Raw genomic sequence first — 20308 nt, 5'->3', positions numbered from 1 at the left:
ACCCAGCACAGAGCAAGAGGCCATGGATGGGATGATTAGAAGGACAGTGGGTTTAGACATAGGTCACTACTTGCTCCCTTCTAATCCCATTTTATGGCTTGTGCATTTTGCTTTTTTGTTATGGCTGTATGTCTGCCTGAGGATACTGGAATCTGTGTTTATAGCCCGTTATTTGTGATGACTGTGGTCATGACAATATGGATCCATCACATGTGAATCTGTGGTCCCTTCTGAACTATATTATGTGATTAAGTTCAACATCCTCATGTCACACAACATGACTCGGGAACACTTATTCTTCCACCATCATGGAGAGATATGTAGCCCTTACCAAAGGAATCATGTACTTATAGAGGCTCAAGGGAACCCAGCAAATTATAAATTGCTTTTATTCATCAGTTATGCCTTCTGATGTTCTGATTGTCTGAGAGGACACAGACATCTACCTGGAGCCTGGATGAAAGCAGCTCTTTCCTGTAAAGTCAGGGCCCCTACTAGGACACCGTGTACCTAGAATTTCACTTGATAGCTCCCCTTATATGCTCAGCATTTGCTGTGGTGTTCTTGTCACCCTGTAATGGCTCCGAGCCACATCTGGAATTAGCAATGTTCATGTGTCCTTAATGTTTCTGTGCCACTTACCTCCTCCCTGGCATTTTCCTGTTTCTCAAATGCATTTTTAGTACCTTTGTACTGATGAGAAATTAAATGACGCTCTGAGAGTGGCACTGAAAAAAAATCCCTTTTCAGAATTTACACTGCTACAGACCAATTCCGATGAACTGAAGCAAGTGCCTGCTTTGGGAAGACCTTAGTGCAGCCTTCCGGTACCTAAGGGGGCCTACAAGAAATCTGGAGAGGGACTTTTTATAAGAGCAAGTAATGACAGAACAAGGGAGGATGGTTTTAAACTGAAAGAGGGAGATTTACATTAGACACAGGGAAGAAATCCTTTCCTGTGAGGGTGGTGAGGCACTGGCACAGGTTGCCCAGAGAAGCTGTGGCTGCCCCATCCCTGGCAGTGTTCAAGGCCAGGTTGGACAGAGCCTTGGGTGACAGAGTCTAGTGTGAGGTGACCCTGTCCATAGCAGGGTGTTGGAACTGGACGACTTTAAGGTCCTTTCCAGCTCGAACTATTCTGTGATTCCATGATTCTATGTTCTTGAAGGTCCTTTCCAACCCAAACCATTCTGTGATATGATCTACATACCAATGCAGAATTAACTGGGATGAAGGCAGGCTAAAAGAGATCTCCATCCAGTCCTCATTACCACTTCTGAACTCATGCTTTTCCCTACTTGACCACTTTGCGGGACCTTCAGCCAGCCAGCCCCAGTAATTCTGGAGTGTCCAACTCACAATGAAACATACAGTAAAGCATGGCAGTGAACAGATAGTCCAATCAGAACATCATGGAAAGCAGAGAGATGGTGAGTATAATACAGAGTGTAGCTGCAAGGGGCACATCATCACAATTACAAAACACCACAGGAATTCCCCAGCTCAGTTATCCTGACAGCTGCCCCATGTAGATGAAGATTCTTTTTCCTAAGTGGAATCCAGTTTGTAACAGATAGAAATTCTGAAAAAGCACAGTCAGAAAAGTGTAAATTGGAATTAGATGAATACAGACAGCTCTTTCAGCTGGAAAACTGATGATGTCGAGGTTCCATTTTTACTTTTCAACCCAGAACACACAGAACTGTAAACAGAAAGATTCCTTTAGAGTCAGTGGGGACCGTGGAATTCATGTGCGCAGTTAGTTTAGGAGGACATAGTATTTTTAATCTATTTCAGGTATACTCATCAGAAGCAGTTCTGTCTCTTGCACAGGCTTTTGAATGTGTCATCATCTCCCATTACGGGAGCACCTGAGCAACACGTACACCGATTTTCTCATTTAGAACATGGATGAGGACAGTTAGTTATAGATTGTGCTGCACATTTGGAACTCGGGCTACCTCCGGGTATCCTACTGGAGACTTGCCGCTGCTGGGGGGCTGAGGCACGGCCAATGGGTACCGCAGCCGCTGCTGCCGCTCACCCGCAGGCACCGAGTACCTCCGCTTCACCGCGCACACGCAAGGTGCAAGCACGGGCGCTCTGCTCCCAGCCCCTCTTATCAAGGAAGGTGTTGACACCCTCCCGCCCCGGTCGCTGGCTGGCTTTGGGAACCCGCTGCCCGGGTCCCCTTCTGTCCAACCCGGGCTCACGCCCGAAGCCCTCCTGCCGAGCAGTCTCCGGGCGGGGGTAAACAGTGGCAGGACCGGGGTCAGCGCTCCGCCGGGCACCACACGCGGCCACCTCCGGGGACGCAACGCCAAGGCGGGCCCTGCCGTGGGGGTAGACAACCGCACCCCAGGCCTGCGGCGGTGGGTGCCCCTAGCCGCGGCGGCCCCAGGCGGGGACGGGCGGCCCCCTTCTTCCCTCCCCTCCGCGCCTCCCCGCCCCTGCCCCGCATTGGCTGCGGGCGGCTGACGGGCAGCCTGGGAGGCCCCTGCCAACCGGCGCGGCAGGGCATGCCTGCACTGGGGTCCGGCTGCACGGAGCTGAGGGGTGTTGAACCGGGCAGCGCCGCGCCAGTACCGCTATGGGGGTGGAGATCGAGACCATCTCTCCGGGAGACGGTACGGGACCGCCGTGGAGGGGTGGGGGAGGGCGAAGCCCTGCGGCACGGGGCCGGGGTTGTCCGGGTCCGACGGGCGGCCCGACCTGGCGGGTGTCGCACAAGGTTCCGAGACTGCGGGCAGCCGCCGGGCACAGGCGGGAGCGCGGGGTCTCCGTGCTGGGCGGCGGCGGGGTGCGGGAGAGAGGGCACGGAGAGCCCCGCGCTATCTTTCCCTGTCCCCTTTGGGCACTTAACGCCGGTGCAGGGGAGCGGGGAGAGGCGGCCGCGCGGGGTCCCGGCGGTAGCGGCAGGAGGAGCCGGTGTCTCTCCGGGCAGCAGCAGAGGCGGCGGCGGCAGCAGGGGCGGCGGGGGCTGGTCTGAGGCATCCGCCGCACGGAGCCCGGCGGTCGGGGGCAGCGCGCCTCGCCGCAAACTTTCCGCTGCTCCTCAGCCAGCCTCGCCGCGGGGCACCGGGTGGTCGTGGCCGCGGCCGCATCCCTCCCGGCGCGGGAGCGGCGGGGCGGCTGCTTCCCCCGGCTCAACGTGTGGTGCCGGTGAGGGCTGAGGTGCAGCCGGGTGATCACAGCCTCTGCCCGGCGCAGGCTCTCCTCTCCAGAGCCGGTTCGTGATATTCTGCTCTCCCGTGGCGTTACAACCCCGTTTCATAAGGTTGTGGTGGTTGTAATTTTTTTAGAGGATGTAATTTCTAACATAGAGCCGTATGTGTCTATGTAAAAGGCCAGATTCGTCCTTGGCTGGTACACATCCGTAAATAATTTGTTCAAGCTGATCTCGGCTTAAGTTTCTTGGCCCAGTATCTTTTCTTTCTTTGTGTGTGCTTTGAAATTGGCTTCTCCCTCTGTGCTGTTTAGCTCTGGGGATCAAATTCTTGTCTTGGTTGCATAAATATAAAAGCAGAATGCTTGTGTGGGTATAAGTGACATTGCAGGGTTGAGAGTAGAAAGAAGGGTGCAACTTAACCTTCTAATAGTACTTCCTAGCTATTAAATATATCAAGGCTGGCTTTGTAAGCAATATGCTGGTCCAAATAAGGTTATATGGGTTAGTTTTCTTGATTGCAAGTCTTAATCAACATCAGCTGACTTTAAACACTGTCTTAAAACAACAGCTAGTCAGTGGTCTTGAGAATCTCTGCTTTTAATTCATCTTTGATGTGAATTTATGCAGCCTCATTGACTTAGTGTTACACTCACACAGCAGAACATGTGTCAGGAAGGTCTGATATTCCTTTTTTTGGATCTCTGTACAATAGTGCATCATTTGAATAATACCTTACCCAGGGTAGCATTCATCTCACATAACTTTCCTCAGGCTGGGTGCTAGTCTAAAGCAGTCTTGTGGGGTTTTCTGTAGTCATCTCCAGAGAATAATTCATCTTGCCTCTCTCTGGATTGGCTGGGTTTCTCTTCAGGCGTTGCTAATTCTCCACTGTCAACAGGGAAGGCCCAGGAGACTGACATATGATAGTTCGCTGTGTTTTAGATGGCTAAAGTTAAATGAGAGAAATTCCACTTGCGGGTACCTGACTGGGTACTTGCTATACTGTGTTTTGTGCCACCGTAGCTAGAGATATTCCAGCCAGCCAGGTTGATGAACAAGGCTGTTCAGATGCTACTCAGAAGCACCATATTCTCAATTTCATGTTATAAGTTCATCGTGTTTAGCCTGCCCTTCTGCCATTTACTGCTCATGGTGGGTTTGGCATCTAAGCCCCAAGTCTATAGTTTGTGTTACTTGGTTATAACCTGTGATGCACCTGTAATGTGTAACTTGTTATTGTGTTAATTCAAACTATAGAGGCCAGAAAGCCAGCTAAGATAGGAGCCTCACTTTACACCTGAATCCCCAGTTTCGAGCTTTCTGATATGGACGTTCATTAGTAACCAGTCTGATTCAAACTTGAAGTTCTCATCCTGGGCCCTCCACTGGCCAACCTTACCTGAGAAATCAAGGTTAGCTGCTTTAATAAACTGATGACACCTAATTGAGTCTGGAAAATCTTCCCCTAGCTTTTAGTGCCTTTGGCAGTACCTAGAACAGGTAAAATGGAAATGGTAATATCATTTTCCGGTGTCAATAAAATAGTTTAAGCCTTCTTTTCCTTTCAGTATGAAAATTTTAGGAGGAGCTACCAGGCCTTTAAAAGAACTCAGTGTATCACTGCTTTATTGTTTCCTGATGCTACAAAATTAAACTGCCTTTGTGAATTTTTTTTTTTTAACCCCTTCCTGGCTTATTAAAGTAGCCCTTGGTAGAGCTGTCTTGAGTGAAAGGCATTAGAAACGTGAATACAAATGCAAATTCTCACAATGTCAAACTAAAAGTTTATTTGAAAAATTACAGCAAAAACATTCTGAGAATTTTAAGGTTATAATCCGTGAAGTTTGGACAGTCCTTTTGCACCTGCAGAATGTAATTGCATGTATAAGGCATGGGAAAAATGTGTTGCATATTAGTGATTTGGCAACACATACATAGTCAGTACAAATCTCAGCATAGCACTTTCCTCTGGCAAGATAAATCTGCCTAATCACAAAGGTCAATCAGAGAAAACAAAAGAATAACCTTTTATACTTTTGACAGGACGGACCTTTCCAAAGAAGGGTCAGACGTGTGTTGTGCACTACACAGGTAAGGCATATTCTGAATATTTTCTCGATATTAACTGCCTTGATTTCAAGAGTGATTTCCCATTTCAGATGTTTGTTCCATCTTTTGCTTTGTTCTGTCACTCAATCCATTTGATTATGTTCTGGTGGGTTTCCTGAATATATTTCACCTGTAGCTGAGCAGTTCAGGCTACAATGTCCACATTTGCATGCTAGCAGATTTGCCAGGTGTGGTGTTCAGTGATGAGAGGCTAAGAGATGAAGCTGTGGACCTGATTCTTTAAGCCATTGTGCTAGCTAATGAAATGGAGCATGAAGCAGTGAAAATGCTGGGTCCATATTTTTCCAGCCTTTGATCTTGATACAAACAATTAATGATTATATATGTCTTAAAAGCATGTGTCTATATATTGGCAGTATAATTCATTCCAGATTGCAAAGATCAATACAAGGTCTATTTAGCACCTGCTTTATGGACTTGGAATCTTAAGTGATGAGTTGGTTAATGGAGCTGTTTGTGCTGCACCTTTGCACAGAGGGAAGATGTCCTTTGAATCAGTTTGTAATGTCATGTGCTGTACATAGTTACGTAAATTGTCAAAAGAATGAAAAGGGCTCTGCAGTCCTAATTCCCAGCTGGGAAGTTCACATCAAGAGTTGCCATTTTATGTGGGTTTTTTTTCCTTAAGGCGGCAAAATGTAGGTGATGGGGAAGATTGACAGCTACTGATCTGGGCCTAGATCCTTAAGATAAATTTTCCTTATAGCATTCAGTATAGTAAGAAAGTACTTACTGGTAACTGTTGCTTGCTTTTGGTTTTGTGCTTGTTTCTGTAGCTTACAGCTGGAGCAAGGTGGGAACACTTTCCCGTAAATGTAACTAATGAAGTAAACCTATTTATATTTTCAAGAAGCTTTTTGATTTAGTTTCAATTATATCACTCTTTGGGGAGTTAGTGCACTGGCTTGGGATGTAGGATGTCTGTGTTTAAGTTCCAGTACATTTGTATATTTGGAGTATTTTGTTCTGATGAGGATTTGTAGTTTGAATTACAAATAGTTAAATACATGTGTCACCCATGCCAGTCTCAGCTCTCATAAACGTTCCTCTGTAACTTAGTTCTGGAAATAGATGTTTTGAAGCTATTTTTGTGAAGATGTTGAAAGATATGTTTCAGCTCCTGTCCAAATCTCAGAAATTTTATGAAATAAAATTGTCACCTCCCACCCCCGGTTAGTTTGAGATAAATTTATGTGAAAGAACTGAAATGGGAAAAAAAAACAAACCAAAAACCAAATGAGGCCAGTGGCTCCCACAAAGCACAGTTTTGCTGGATAACTTCCTAGATAGTATGAATGGTAAATGTGGAAAGATAACAAGATGCTGCGTGCTCTTACTGATGTTAAGATACCATCTTGGATGAGGCTGTCGTAAGCTGGCTTTGACATAAAAGACTATAAAAACTCATTAAATCAAACTCCAGTGTAAACTGTGTTGCCTCCATATATCTTGCTATTGGTGCTATGCAACTTCTCTAACTCTCAGATTACATATATCAGAAAAAGCTCATCCTTTCAATTCCAGTGCTGTGTCAATATTGAATCAGTCGTTGATGGTAATATTTTTAAAGGGGGCCCATGGTTAGTGGATAAAGTGTTTTCTTCCAGTGGTCTGTGAAGCATGTGAGAAGGCTGGCATATGAATGTCAAGGTTTAATTTAAAACTATTCTATCTGAATACAACATAATTTCTTCTCATACTGATGCAATTCCAGGAATGTCTGGGATTCATCTTGAAATGATTTCTGTCTTATTTATACAATCTTATTAGGCTTCATTGCACTTAATGCTTATCGTTACCACACTCCTGTGAGTCCTGCTTTAGGAGGTGAGTAGCTAAGTTAGAAATGTCTGTAGAGATATCCAGAACATCTGTCTTTTCACCTAAAATTAAGACTCCTAGGTGCAAGGAAATGATCCAGGAATCCTGCCTTCCAGAGCTGCTTAGTACTGGGAGTGTGTAAAGCTCACAAGTTGTTCAGCCCTTGTGTCAGCCCTTGTGCCTCTGGAGCCAGGCAGATACCTGCAGGGAGGTGGGGTGGTCTGGGAAATGGGGGAACCATGCGCTGACTGAACTGCACCAATATCTAGAGATCATTTGGATTCCCAGAAAAGCCTAACCTCGCTGGAGTGCTCTGAGCACAGCTTGGAATCCAGCATCAAGCACAGTAGAGAGCCACTTTCAGTCAAAAAAACTGTCTATGGGGAAACCACTTCATGCATAATAACCAAACAGTTGTTTTGGACGTGGCAAACCTACGCTCAGTTACCTTTTCCAACAGAAGAGAGTCGGAGCTCTGTTTCACAGAATCACAGTACGGTTTGGGTTGGAAGGGATCATCTAGTTCCAACACCCCTGCCATGTTTGCCACATCCTTAATTGCAACCATTATGTTCTTGAGGAGGAGAAAGCTGAATTTTCCTGCTCCAGTTTAGCTAGGGACATTCAACAGTGAAGAATGGAAGAGCCATGGGGAAGAAAAGGAGCAGGCAAGAGGGTAATTGATTCAGGCACTCATGCAGGAGTATTGAAGCAGTTGTGTTCCAGTCCTTGTCTTAGGGATTAATTTTGTACTTTTTAAAATCCAGTGATTTTCCCATACAGTGGTGCCTAGTCTTGACAGCTTGCTAGGTCGTGTAGCCTCCTGTAGTGGCCCTACGTCTCTCTTACCAGCGCACACACTATGTGGCGATGCAGCTCCTTAGCATAAACACAGTTCCATGAGTCCCTGAAGGGCTAGGATTTTGCGCATGCATAGAAAAGACTTTGCCTGTATGCTAATTATTCATGTCTTGAGAGGAGACTAGAAGGGGCTTGCTTCTGCCAGAGCAAGTTAGGAATTTTTAAGAAGACTCAAATGAGGAATGGGCTGTGGGCTCTGTTTTATCTTACCTCCCCATCTTGCCCTCCCTCTCCAGTAATATCATAGATGCGCATTCACCATGTGATGGGGAGTGATGGCAGAGAGCATGGACAGGAGGGGACTGCTTGTAATACAGGAATAAAGGCCTGTGGCTTCCTTCTGAAGTGTCTTTGGGGAAAAAAGGCGGTTAGGAGCAAGCTGTCTGGATGTGTTGTCCTGGCAGTCCACGCAGAAGAAGTCCAGAGAGTTCCAAAGGGTGGTACCCTAAGTATTTGGCAAAACTTTAGAGTCCTGTCTGCTCATCCTCCAGGATCTTATGATTCATGCATTGCCAAGGTCGGGATTCAGCAGGGTAGTTTCTAGTCTGACATCCCTACATGTTCCAGAGAAGTGGGAAGTGAGAACTGGAATGATTCATGCATTGCCAAGGTCGGGATTCAGCAGGGTAGTTTCTAGTCTGAAGTCCCTACATGTTCCGGAGAAGTGGGAAGTGAGAACTGGAATCTCCTCAAGATGAAGGAGGATTGTGACTGAGTTTTCCACTTCTGCTGTCAGCACTCCAGCTATTAGGCTGTTATATGTGGCAACATTGCCTCTTTCTCTCCTTGTTTAACAAGATGTATAACCTCAGGAGCAGACTTTGTGTTTGATTCTGAAATGCATTTTATGCCTTAATGGACAGACCTCAGTTCCCATAGCTATGAGAGTTAAGGTGCAACCTCACTAGGGAACAGTTTAGAAGGAACCTCTTAGTTTAGGTAAATCTTGCCCCTGCCTTAAGGAGTAGTTCTTGGCTGCTTTACAATTAGAGCAGGATTTTTGGATTACCCTTCAGAAGTACCTGATGCCCTTTCTGGCTACATAACATGCCTTAGTGCCTAACTTTGGTACTGTAAATCACCTGCTGATTTTTCAGCTTTGCCTTCCTGAGTTAAGTACACAATTAGCTGCTCCAGATTATTGGGGAAGATTAGATAGAAAGACTGTGACAGAACACGAAAACAAGTTCCGATCTTAGTATGTGATGGAAGAATGTGGACAGATTCCCATATATTTTATCTTTGTTAAGAAATGTAACAAATACAGTAGTTTCTTCTTATCACCCAGCATCAGTGTTGTGTCTCAAAAGTTACTTGCCACAATATTTAAATAATGGGATTAATGGACAAGGTAGTGCATCGGCACCAAAATGCATTTCCAGCGCAGTGGTTTGTGTCCTGTTTTTGTCAGGGATTTCATTGAGCAAGCTTCTGAAAGCCTTTGGCAATCTGCTTACTCCTTCTGTTTTCCATCTGCAAAATGATAGTTGTACTTTCTGTCTCATGTAGATAGATTGCAAGCAATTTGAGATACAAACTGCCTCCTTCTTCATGCCTAATGTAATGGCATCCTAATCTTGATTGGGTCTTCAGGTTACATTGCAGTACTGATAGTAATAAAAGTAAACAAATTACAGTGTCATTAGTCCTGGAGTGTATCAATGGAATTGAGACATTTTGTGCAGTTTCATTTCCTGTGATTTACATTTGTTGACTCTGGCAATGGGAATTAGCAGTGCAGAGTTTTCAAAGATTTACGAAGGTGATACGAAACATGACTTTCAGTTAGAAATGTGCCTAAACAAAACCTTTGCTGAGATCGGGAATACTCTGTCTAGAGACTGGGGGGTAAAACCTGCACTCGGGAAACTGAATCCCATTCCTAACCCTCCTGTTGGGTGGTGGTGTGCCCTCAAGCAAGCTTTGTGTGCACTGGTCCCGAATCTGCGCTTAATAGTGAGAGGGCAGGGTTTTTCCAAGTTATTCAAAGCTTTCTTTCCTGTTGTCCCATGTAGCTTGTGGCACAGCTGAATTCTTAACCTCTTAATCTTTCTCCTTGGCCACCTGTAAATCTATGATATCAATACAACTAACCTTTTTATAAAATTGGTGATGATCAGCATTTGTGGTGTGCTGGAATAGACTTGTTATAGTGAGATGATAAAGGCACATTAAATCATTAATGGCTTAGTAAACTGGACTTCTATCAGAGAAGATTTTCTATAGACTTTTAAGCTAGATCAATGGCTACAAAATCACACAAAATACATTTAGGTGTATGAACAGAATAGAACAGAAATAGACTATTTAGGCTGGAAGGGACCTACAACAGTCATCTCGTTCAACTGCTTGACCACTTCAGGGCTTGCCAAAAGTGACTTGGTCTAATGGAGGACGGAACTAGATAACCATTAAGATCCCTTCCAACACAGAACGTTCTATGATTCTGTGTTGTTAAGGGCATTGTCCAAATGTTTCTTAAAGACAGACAGGCTTGGGGGAGTGACCACGTCTCCAGGAAGCCTGTTCCAGTGCTGGACCACACTCTCAGTAAAAAAAAAAATGCTTCCATGTGTTCAGTCTAAACCTCCCCTGGTGCAGTTTTGAACCATTCCCACATGTCCTGTCACAGGATCCCAGGAAGAAGAGAATCAGCACCTCCTTCTCTACTTCAGCATTTCAATACTGAGAAGTTGACTTATTTATGCTTTTTTAAAATGCTTAAAGTGCAATTCCGTATTGAAATAAATGAATACTACTCCATTTATTTCAGCTGAGTTGTAAAATTAATTCCATTTTAGGAAGCAGGCTTTTATTTAAGACAGAGCAAATGATTAATTGTTCTTTATCTAGTGATGTGAGAACAAACACATCATCTTATTTTCCCGTATATTACCAAAAATATTTTTTCTTTAGCTTTGGCAGTGATGTAGCATTGAGAGTTACAGTTGTCTCTGTGAAGTTGAAAGCTTTTTTTTTATTCTTTTTAATAACAAAAGCATACTGCATAGGTGCAGATTAACAGTAATTTATAGAATATCCTTTGTCATCTTTTTTTTTTAAAAAGCATTTTCCGTTTAATACAATACAAATATAATGCAATTCCCTTGAAATAACTCATGCTAAAAAGAGAACATATCTGCCTATTTGTCTTGGATCAAAATTAAACCAGTCTTATGCGTACGTAGTAATAGCCAGAGATTTCTCTATACTGATGTACTGTCAAAAAGACTAACATAAATTCAGAGTAACTTTTGCAGAGTCATATATTTGTCTGTGAGCTTCAGCATCTGTATGACTAGGTGTACATTAGTTTCATGTGAAAGCAGTTTGTGCCCAGTGAGTACAGGAGAATGTTACTTCTTTGGTCCTCAGAGACATCTCTACCACTTCAGTGGGAGCTGTGTATGTTTACCTGAGGGGAAAATTGAGGTAAGGAAGGAATTTAATCAAAAATCCTTGTTTCCAGGAAGCTGTCTAGCTGGGTTTGGAAGAGGATAGTGAACACTTCAATCAAGAGTTATCGTTAATAAGAACTGTATTGTAACAGATGTTACAATTGAGCCTTAATTATAACCAGCTAAATCTTGCTTACCTAGACTATATTTATTGTTTTATCAAGCATATTCCCGAGATATATTATACCAGGAGAGTGTGATGTCTGTCCATCTTTTGCGGCCTGCCAATTTTCTGTATTTTGTTTACTTAATTTCTTCAAATTGCCCTGGTTTGGAAGGATGAAACCCTTTTACTTCTGCAGAGATCTTGGTGGCAGCTAAGCACTTGCGAGCATCCTTTTCCTTTGGTGAAGTATGACTGTAAAAAGTAGTTTTAGTCCCTAGTAAAGACTGTGGTCTTTTAGTGCCCCTCAGAAATTATTTGCAAGTCTCAAAACTCTCTTGGTAAAAGGAGTAAAATTCTCATCTTTGCTTATTTAATGTAGATTGGTTACCTCTGGAAATGTTTTAGCAGTGACTTCAGCCCAATAGTGATTGGAGTCCAGATGCAAAAGTTTGAGGAGAAGAAATTTCTCCTACGTATTTTGCTGCCAGCTTAGTGATCAATTCAGGTATATTACTTGCTCATTCATTTTTTACATTTGGCAGAAAAGGGGGCTGTTCCTCTGAAAACGGTGATGAAATTAATGTTTACAAGTACTGTGAGAGTTGCTATAAGAAAAGGCTATTCACATGGAAAAAATGATTTGATGAATATAAAAAGGTTCAGAAATTTGTAAGAAAAAATATAGCAGCTACAGCAGCTGAATTGGTGAGTTTAAACTGAATATACCAGATTGTTGCCTTGTGGAAGAGGGTTGGTGTAATAAACTGTGGCCTCAAGTTTCCCAGTTGTTCCTCTTCTGTGCTGAATGCTGCATTACATGTACTGTGCCCATCAGTGTCACTGAAATGACTTGTGGTTTTAAGTGCTTTTTAATGTGGGTGATCGAAACTTTCAAAAAGGAGCTTGGAATTGTCCGAAAACATCCTTATTGGCAACCTCAGCTGAGAAGTGATGGCTTGACTAGGAACTTGAAGTCTCTCCGCGTAAAGGTGGTCTCCACTGGGACAGCTGCTAATACGCTTTGTGCAAAGAAAGGGAAGAATTCAGGATTGTGTGTGACTGCTGTCTTATATTCATGTAAGAAAAAGACAGGATGAGTTTCTTGGAGAGTAAAGAAGATAATAAAAAGATTTCTTCAAGATAACATATATGGGCACTTGCTCCCCTGCAGGAAACACACTGAATGATTTGGTGACTGCTAGCTTTGATTCTGGAGCACCTACTAGCCTCTACAGTATTTCCTTTCATGGAGGAATTGTAGCGTCATGATCCCTTCCTATTTGTGCATAGAAATGAAACTGATAGCAAATAATTTAACCTCCTACTCCTACCTCACAAAAGCCTTGAAGAAGTAGATTTCAAGATGTTAAAAAAGGGTTCACAAAGCAGATTATGGAAAGTAGCAGGGGACTTGCAGCCTCTGTTCATCAAGTTTTTAAAAGCTCAGAACTACTCCAAGCCAGTGCCATCTTCTAGAAAATTAGACCACTGCTCTCGAACACAATATTTTTGCTCGGCCCTCTTTGCACTTATTTGTAATGATCCCAGCGTGGCACTCTGCCTACTTAACAGCTGATATGTATATTTAAGGACTAGGACCTGAAAGGTTTACACCAATTTGTGATCATTAGGATTCCAGGTCCTCGCAAGAATGACATCATTTTCTAATAATTTATGCCCCCCAGAATCAAAGAAATAACTGTGCAACGAGTAGCATTGGTTAGTGTAAAATGTACAAATGCTTACTACCTCAGCTGAATGAGAAACTCTGTCAGCTGGCACCACTCATAGTCTCATCTGCCTTTACTGACAAAATAGAACTGACAGCATGGTATTTACTTAATTAAGAAGCCTACACTGAGAGCTTAGTTACCTTAAGCTACCTAAATAGTTAGCTTTTGGATACGCCTCTATCGATTAGATAAAAAGCTTAATGCAGTTCCTAAATCGGGCAATGCAGGTAGGCAGGGCTTGTGGAAGAGGTGCTGTTTTCTTAATTACACGACATGTGGTGTCATCTCTGCAGTGAAAACGTGGCAGCCACATTTCAGGTGTATTACCCAAGCAATTGCTGTGTGACCAGAGATCTCTGCAGGGTTATGATCCTCAGAGCAAAATGGGTTGGTCTGAGTGCCGCAGTGATGTGTGTGGGACATCCCTGGGGAGGACCATTCCAAGATGCTCATACAGTGCCCATCTTTTGGTGCTGGTAGGTGCCGGAATGGGTGGGCTCAGAGGAAACACAGACTCCTGCTGGAAGCAGTGATTCAGTGTTGGCATGAGTTCTGCGGAGTCTTGCTGAACCAGTGCCAGGGGGCTTTATATTGAAAGCGACATTTTTCAATTGAGATGCATTATTTAGCTTTAGTTACTCACGGGCATTGTAAATCTGTTTTTTTTCCCCCAAGACTGCTGGCTGCAGAAGTTTGTACTCCCTTGCACATCACTGTGAGGGATCTTAAAAGTTGTAGCCATGGTGTCATCAGGCACAGCCAGTGAATCTTTGTAGCTGGGGCAGCAGCCAGACCGGGCAGTCAGGCAGTATAGTCCTTTATCTCTGATCTAGCATCCTGGAACTCCTGAAACTCAGTGTTACAGCAGTGGTTGTGAGGCACACTTGATTTCTAGCTGTCTCTGCTTGTGGTGCCCCAAGTCTGATTTCCCCTTCCAAAACTTTTCCATTTACTCCTGCATAGTTACTGGTTCTTAGTTTTCTCTTGCTGTTCTAAATCACTTCCCTTTCCACATTGATGCAGCTGCCTTGAATTAGCAGCTTAGTTGTCATCTTTTATTCTGTTCTCAGTGAGAAATTGAAGACTTTTGGTTTGGTAAGCATGGTTTCCTCCTGGGCAGAGGGAAAGACTTTAACGATTTGTTCATTTTCCAATCTATGATTGCTATAAACAATACACTCCCTCATGCATTGGTTCTGTCTATTTTTAAATGACCAAAGTGATAATGATAAAACCCATTGAAGTTGCTGCTGTTGGTAACATTAAAAGTATCATCTTTCTGTTGAAATTCTTTACCCTGCATTAAGAAAGATAGCAAAAAAAACCCCCACCAAACAAAAACAAAAATAGCAACAAAACAAGCAGGTGTTTGGAAATTACACTTTAATGCTATGTATTGATTATAGTTACGGGGATTTATACTTTCATTCTTCTCTGTGAGCAAATTTCTTTTTCTGTTACAAGCAGGGGTTTCCAGGAAAAGAGGAGGGCCTCATAGTTTGAGAGGTGAAATCTAGCCATATCTAGGGCACATAAAAGATAATAGAAGATGAGTCACACAGTGGACAAGTTCCTGAGGCATCACCATGAACTGTTGCCGTTTCCAGACTGGAATGTACAATTTTCAGCCTCAAGAATTGAAGTCAGTTTTTGTTATCGTGAAAGCTGTATTTTTGGTAGAAAAGCCTTTCCCACAAATTTTGTTTTGAAGGTTGAGGATCTGACACTGGAATTCATAGGCTAGCTGCCAACTCTATTGTAGAATTGTAGAATGGGTTGGGTTGGGAGGGAGCTTCAAGGTAACCCAGTTCCAGCCCCCTGCCATGGGCAGGGACACCTTCCACTAGACCAGGTTGCTCAAAGCCCCGTCCAGCCTGGCCTTGTGCACTGCCAGGGATGGGGCAGCCACAGCTTCTCTGGGCAACCTGTGCCTCACCACCCTCACAGGGGAGAACTTCTTCCTAATATCTAATCTAAATCTCCCCTCTGACAGTTTAAAGCCATTACTCCTTGTTTTGTCACTGTAGGCCTTGGTAAAAAGTCTCTCTCTGTCTTTCTTATCCCCTTTTAAGTACTGAAACTCTGCAACAAGGGTTCCCCAGAGCCTTCTCCAGGCTGAACAAGCCCAACGTTCTCAGCCTGTCTTCATAGGAGAGATGTTCCAGGTCTCTGACCATTTCCATGACCCTCTCTGTTCTCCTGCCTATGGTTGGCTTTCTGGGCTGCAAGCATACATTGTACAATTCTTCATCTACCAGTATACCCAAATCCTTCTCCATAGGGCTGCTGTCAATCCATTCGTTCCTCAGCCTTTTGATACTGGGGACTGTCCTAATCTAGATGCAGGACCTTGTACTTGGCCTTGTTGAACTTCACGGGGTTTACATGGGCCCACTCCTAAAGCCTGTTGAGGGCCCTCTGATGACATCCCTTCCTTCAAGTGAATCAGCTGCATCACACAGCTTAGTGTCATGCGAAACCTTGCTGAGGGTGCACTGGATCCCACTGTCCATGTCATTAATAAAGATATTGAACAGTACCGGTCCCAATATTGACCCTTGAGGGACGCCACTTGTTACCGATCTCCATTTGAACATTGAGCCGTTGACTGCATCTTTTTGGATGTGGACATCTGGAGTCAGCGAATTCCTTATTCATTAAATAGTCCATCCATCAAATACATACCTTTTCAATTTAGAGACAGGGATGTTGTGTGGGACCATGTCAAAGGCTGTACAGAAGTCAAGATCAGTGACATCAGTTGTTCTTTCTTTATCCACCAGTGCAGTCATTCCATTGTAGACAGTCAGGTTAGTCATATCGGTCTGAGATAAAGAATGTACATTAACCAAAATTTGTGTCAGTATTTAAAGTTATGAATCTGTATTTTACAGCTCAGGCTTATCTTCAGTTGTAATCTGAATTAGCCTTGCATGGTTTCTGCTCATTTTCATTTTAAGACAAATTTATTTTTTCTTATTAGGAAGTTCTTTCTTGCTTGTAGATTATATTACTTGATGGTCACCCTGCTGCACATGTGCAGTCACATCAGAAGCATCCAGCTGCAGTTTGCAGTACCTCTGTGCATGACCACTATCCACGCACAGTTAAATTAGAGAGTAAAAGCAGAGTTACATGTAATCTTCTCTCATTCTGAACTGTTCTCCTTTTTTCTGGAAGAAGTTGGAACAGAAAGACTAACTTTAACCATTTGGGAGAAAACTTCTTCATGGAGAAGAGCTACCTTTTATGGAGAGGAGCTACCTTTTACTGCAGTGTCATGCTGGCATACCTGACCTTGGCTTGGGCTTGAGATCACTCTCTGCAAGTGCCTCCACTCACTAGAGCAGAACATGTTCTTCTATCATATTGCCTGTGTGACCATCTCCCCAAACCCTTCCTGTCCAATAGTGGCCAGCTGGCAGCAGCTCTGGAAAAGCTGTGGCTGTCCTGCCCCGCCAGGGCAGCTTCTGATGTGCACAGAAACCCCCTCAATAGCTTTTGTTTTATGCTCTTGAATTTTCTTCTGCTGTCATTTGCACCTTGTCTTCAGTCAGATACATAGCAGGGGCAGGTTCGCAGCTCTTACTTAGCTCAGTCAGCCACAGCACAGCTGAGGGCTATCATCTAACATGGGTTGAGAGCATTTTGTCATGTTCTACCTTCTCCTGGCTGGAACTCAAAAGTCATGACCTTTTATATCTGAACACTGAGGACTTGCAGAACCTGTAACTATAAGAAGGGATGTTGTAAAGGCATTGGAATGGGATGGAAGTGCCTCATTAAAAACTGATCCTCGCTTGTGCCATTAAGACTTGTTCTATGTGAAACCATTTATACAGCTCATCTCCTTTCCAACATTTATTCCAGTTCCTGGCCGGGAGTGTAGGAGTTCTAAACACTTATGAGTCAAGTGCAAATTCAGGGTTGATACAGTCATGAAGAACTGCTTCTGCTGTCATTAATCTCCTGTGGACAACTTAAAAACTTGAATCTCATCGAAGTGCTATACCCTTCATTCATAAACCCCTTTGGAAAGGGAAAAGCATTGTTTATTTTCTTTTAGAAGACAGGGACATTCAGAAGGGAAATGATTTGTCCAGGGAACACAGCAAGCCTCTGATAAAGATGAGGTAGAATTTAATGTGCTTTTAAAGTCCTTATCTATTATATTTACCTATGTATTTATTACATTATCAGCCTACATGATACATATAGATGTATATATGTATGTATATGTAGATATATGCATGTGTGTGCGTGTATATATATGTATATAAGTAGCCTGTATCAGTGCTGTGGAAGACGTGTTTCTTTTCTAACAGACCCCAGAAGTGCTTAACTTTTGAAAACAAACTATTTAAATTAAGATGAATGGTGGAAAATTATGAAGGACTTGAGGTTTTATTATGTTTTCTGTCTTGATCTAACCAATACTGATTTGATTGGTTATATAAGCACCGTAAACAGATTAAAGCCTCCATCCTTCCCTGCTATAAAGAATAATAGGGGATTTAATTGTAACGATTCACTTTATTTCAATAAAGTAACTAAAGCTTGCAGTACATTGATTCACTAAAACTGCAGAGCCATTTCTGAAGTGCTTCCCTAAGACTTCCTATCACGCACATTCAAAGCTCCTCTTCAGATGCAGAAGTTTCTGAAGATCATCTAGTTCCTGTGATGGGCCAGGATGCCTCACATCAGACCATGTTGCTCAAGGCTCTGTCCAACTTGGCCTTGAGCACTGCCAGGGATGCAGCATTGACCGCTTCTCTGGGAAACCTGTTCCAGTGCCTCACCACCCTCACAGTAAAGAACTTCTTCCTTATATCTAACCTGAACTCCCCCTGTTTAAGTTTGAACCCATTACCCCTTGTCCTGTCACTACAGTCCCTAATGAAGAGTCCCTCCCCAGCATCCCTATAGGCCCCCTTCAGATACTGGAAGGCTGCTATGAGGTCTCCACACAGCCAGGCTGAACAGCCCCAACTTTCTTAGCCTATCTTCATATGGGAGGTGCTCCAGTCCCCTGATCATCCTCTTGCCCTTCCTCTGGACTTGTTCCAACAGTTCCATGTCCTTTTTCTGTTGAGGACACCAGCACTGCACATAATACTTCCAGTCAAAGTCTGGAAGCTCTCACAAGAGCAGAGTAGAGGGGCAGGATCACCTCCTTTGACCTGCTGGTCATGCTCCTTTTGATGCAGCCCAGGATACGGTTGGCTTTCTGGGCTGCAGGCACACACTAAAGCTGGCTCATGTTCATTTTCTCATTGACCAACCCCCCCAGCTCCTTCTCTGCAGGGCTGCTCTGAATCTCTTCTCTGCCCAACCTGTAGCTGTGCCTGGGATTGCTCTGACCCAGGTGTAGGACCTTGCTCTTGGCCTTGTTGAATTTCATGAGGTTGGCATTGGCCCACCTCTCAAGCGTGTCAGGGTCGCCCTGGATGGCATTCCTTCAAACAAAGCAGGCTGGACCTGAGAGAGCTTGCAACTATAAACACAGGTTGCAAGAGGTGATGGAGAGCTGAAAAATTATTTGCCTTGTAGGAAAACAGCAATGAAGTCTTGGGCTTGGATTTTTCCCTGCATGAATGTGGGAAGAATCATTGACTGACTAGAACACTCCTCCATACTGTAATGGAGTTGTGCAACCTGTAATCTTTCTATTATTTAGTCTGTCACCGTAGTACTGGCCGATTTGCAGACTACAAAGCATTTAAATGGTGACAGCTGTATTAGGCAGTAAGGGACACGGTTAGCCATTGTGTTTATAGAGGGCAGTGAGATAAGAATAGCTTCCAGTCTTCAGTGCTTGCCAGACTTACTTTAGATTTTGGTCACCTCTGTATGTTTTTGGACAAGTAGCTGTGTTGAAAAAGGGGGGGTTACTAGGGCAATAGTTATCTTACATCTTCTTTTTCCCTTGAGAAGCTGATGTAAAATACAGGCCAAGAAGGTGTCAGTTGATAAAAGCCAGACAAATGTGAAGTGTTCTCTGGATTTGGTGTCAAGGAGCCTGCCATCTATGAGAAACCAGACATACTCTGGCAGCGCCATTCATGCATGAATGAATGAATGAATGAATGTCCTCAATGTGCCCTTCCACTGCACCTCCTGCTACTCTTTTACTACATGTAGGAGCACCCTTCTTCTAGTTTTTCATTACCATTTCCATAAGTTATAATAGACTCCTAGAAAAATTTTCTAGTCTGTTTGTTTAGTCATATGCTGATTGTTTTCGTTTTCAGCGTTACTTGTCATGCAGCTTCGAAGCACGGGCTAGCGGTACGTTAAATGATTAAACTTGTTTTTCTGATTGCTTCCTCAGAGATGAAGCAGAAAGAGTTTTAATGCATCCAAAAGAATATGTGACTGCAGCACGTGTCAGGGCTGAGATTATGATTCTCAACAAGAGCATTTTACCTTGAACAGGCAGACAAGTTGTCTCTTCATGGAGAAAGAATTACTGTTATTCATATGTACATGACTTTGGTTAAAGTACTGTGACCTTCTCCTGAGCAACTGCAAATACAAGCCTTTATAATTAGCTTATCAGAAAATAAATCAATGTCTCTAGCCAAGGTAACTTCCATACATGACTTGCATAAACCTGTCACCCAGCAGGATTTGCCAGAACCCCATTTGTTTGTGATCAAGGAATGGTAACAATGTGGATATGACAAGCCCTACCAGGGCGATGTATTTAAAGACACCTCCCCACCATACCCTCAGATAGTGGCAGTGCTGCACAAGATTATCTGCCTGCCTTTTTCACCCCACAAAAGATTCATGGCTTTTGGGTTTACAAGTCAAGAACCTCTGTTTTGCTGAGCCTTTCTTTTACTGCTCCTCATGAAGCAGTGTTTGCTAATTTAGAAATGCTTAGAAATACTGAGCCAAGTGAGGGTGGACTCAATGACTGCCCCTGCATGTGAGGAAGACACTTAGGACCTTTTTGTAGTGAGAAGCCACAACTCATGCATGGTCCTCTACCCACTGTTTGCCAAAGAGTGAGGGAGACAAC

The 20308-nt window shown here is 43.6% G+C and overlaps 1 protein-coding gene across 1 annotated transcript in view; it reads left to right on the top strand.

The window, feature by feature from the left end:
• Positions 1-2458: 2458 nt before the first annotated feature.
• Positions 2459-20308, top strand: part of FKBP1B (FKBP prolyl isomerase 1B) — a 45744-nt gene continuing 27894 nt past the window's right edge. Inside the window, exons 1-2 of the mRNA XM_057427635.1 lie at positions 2459-2627; positions 5213-5260. Coding sequence (XP_057283618.1) covers positions 2591-2627; positions 5213-5260 — 85 coding nt within the window. The 5' untranslated portion in view covers positions 2459-2590. The remainder of the gene's footprint in view (positions 2628-5212; positions 5261-20308) is intronic.

The sequence above is a fragment of the Pezoporus wallicus genome, unplaced genomic scaffold (assembly GCF_028554395.1).
Source record: "Pezoporus wallicus isolate ANWC-B61680 ecotype Strahan unplaced genomic scaffold, APGP_CSIRO_Pwel_v1 contig_6464, whole genome shotgun sequence".
Lineage (NCBI taxonomy): Eukaryota > Metazoa > Chordata > Aves > Psittaciformes > Psittacidae > Pezoporus > Pezoporus wallicus.
This window is presented reverse-complemented; position numbering and strand designations above follow the sequence as displayed.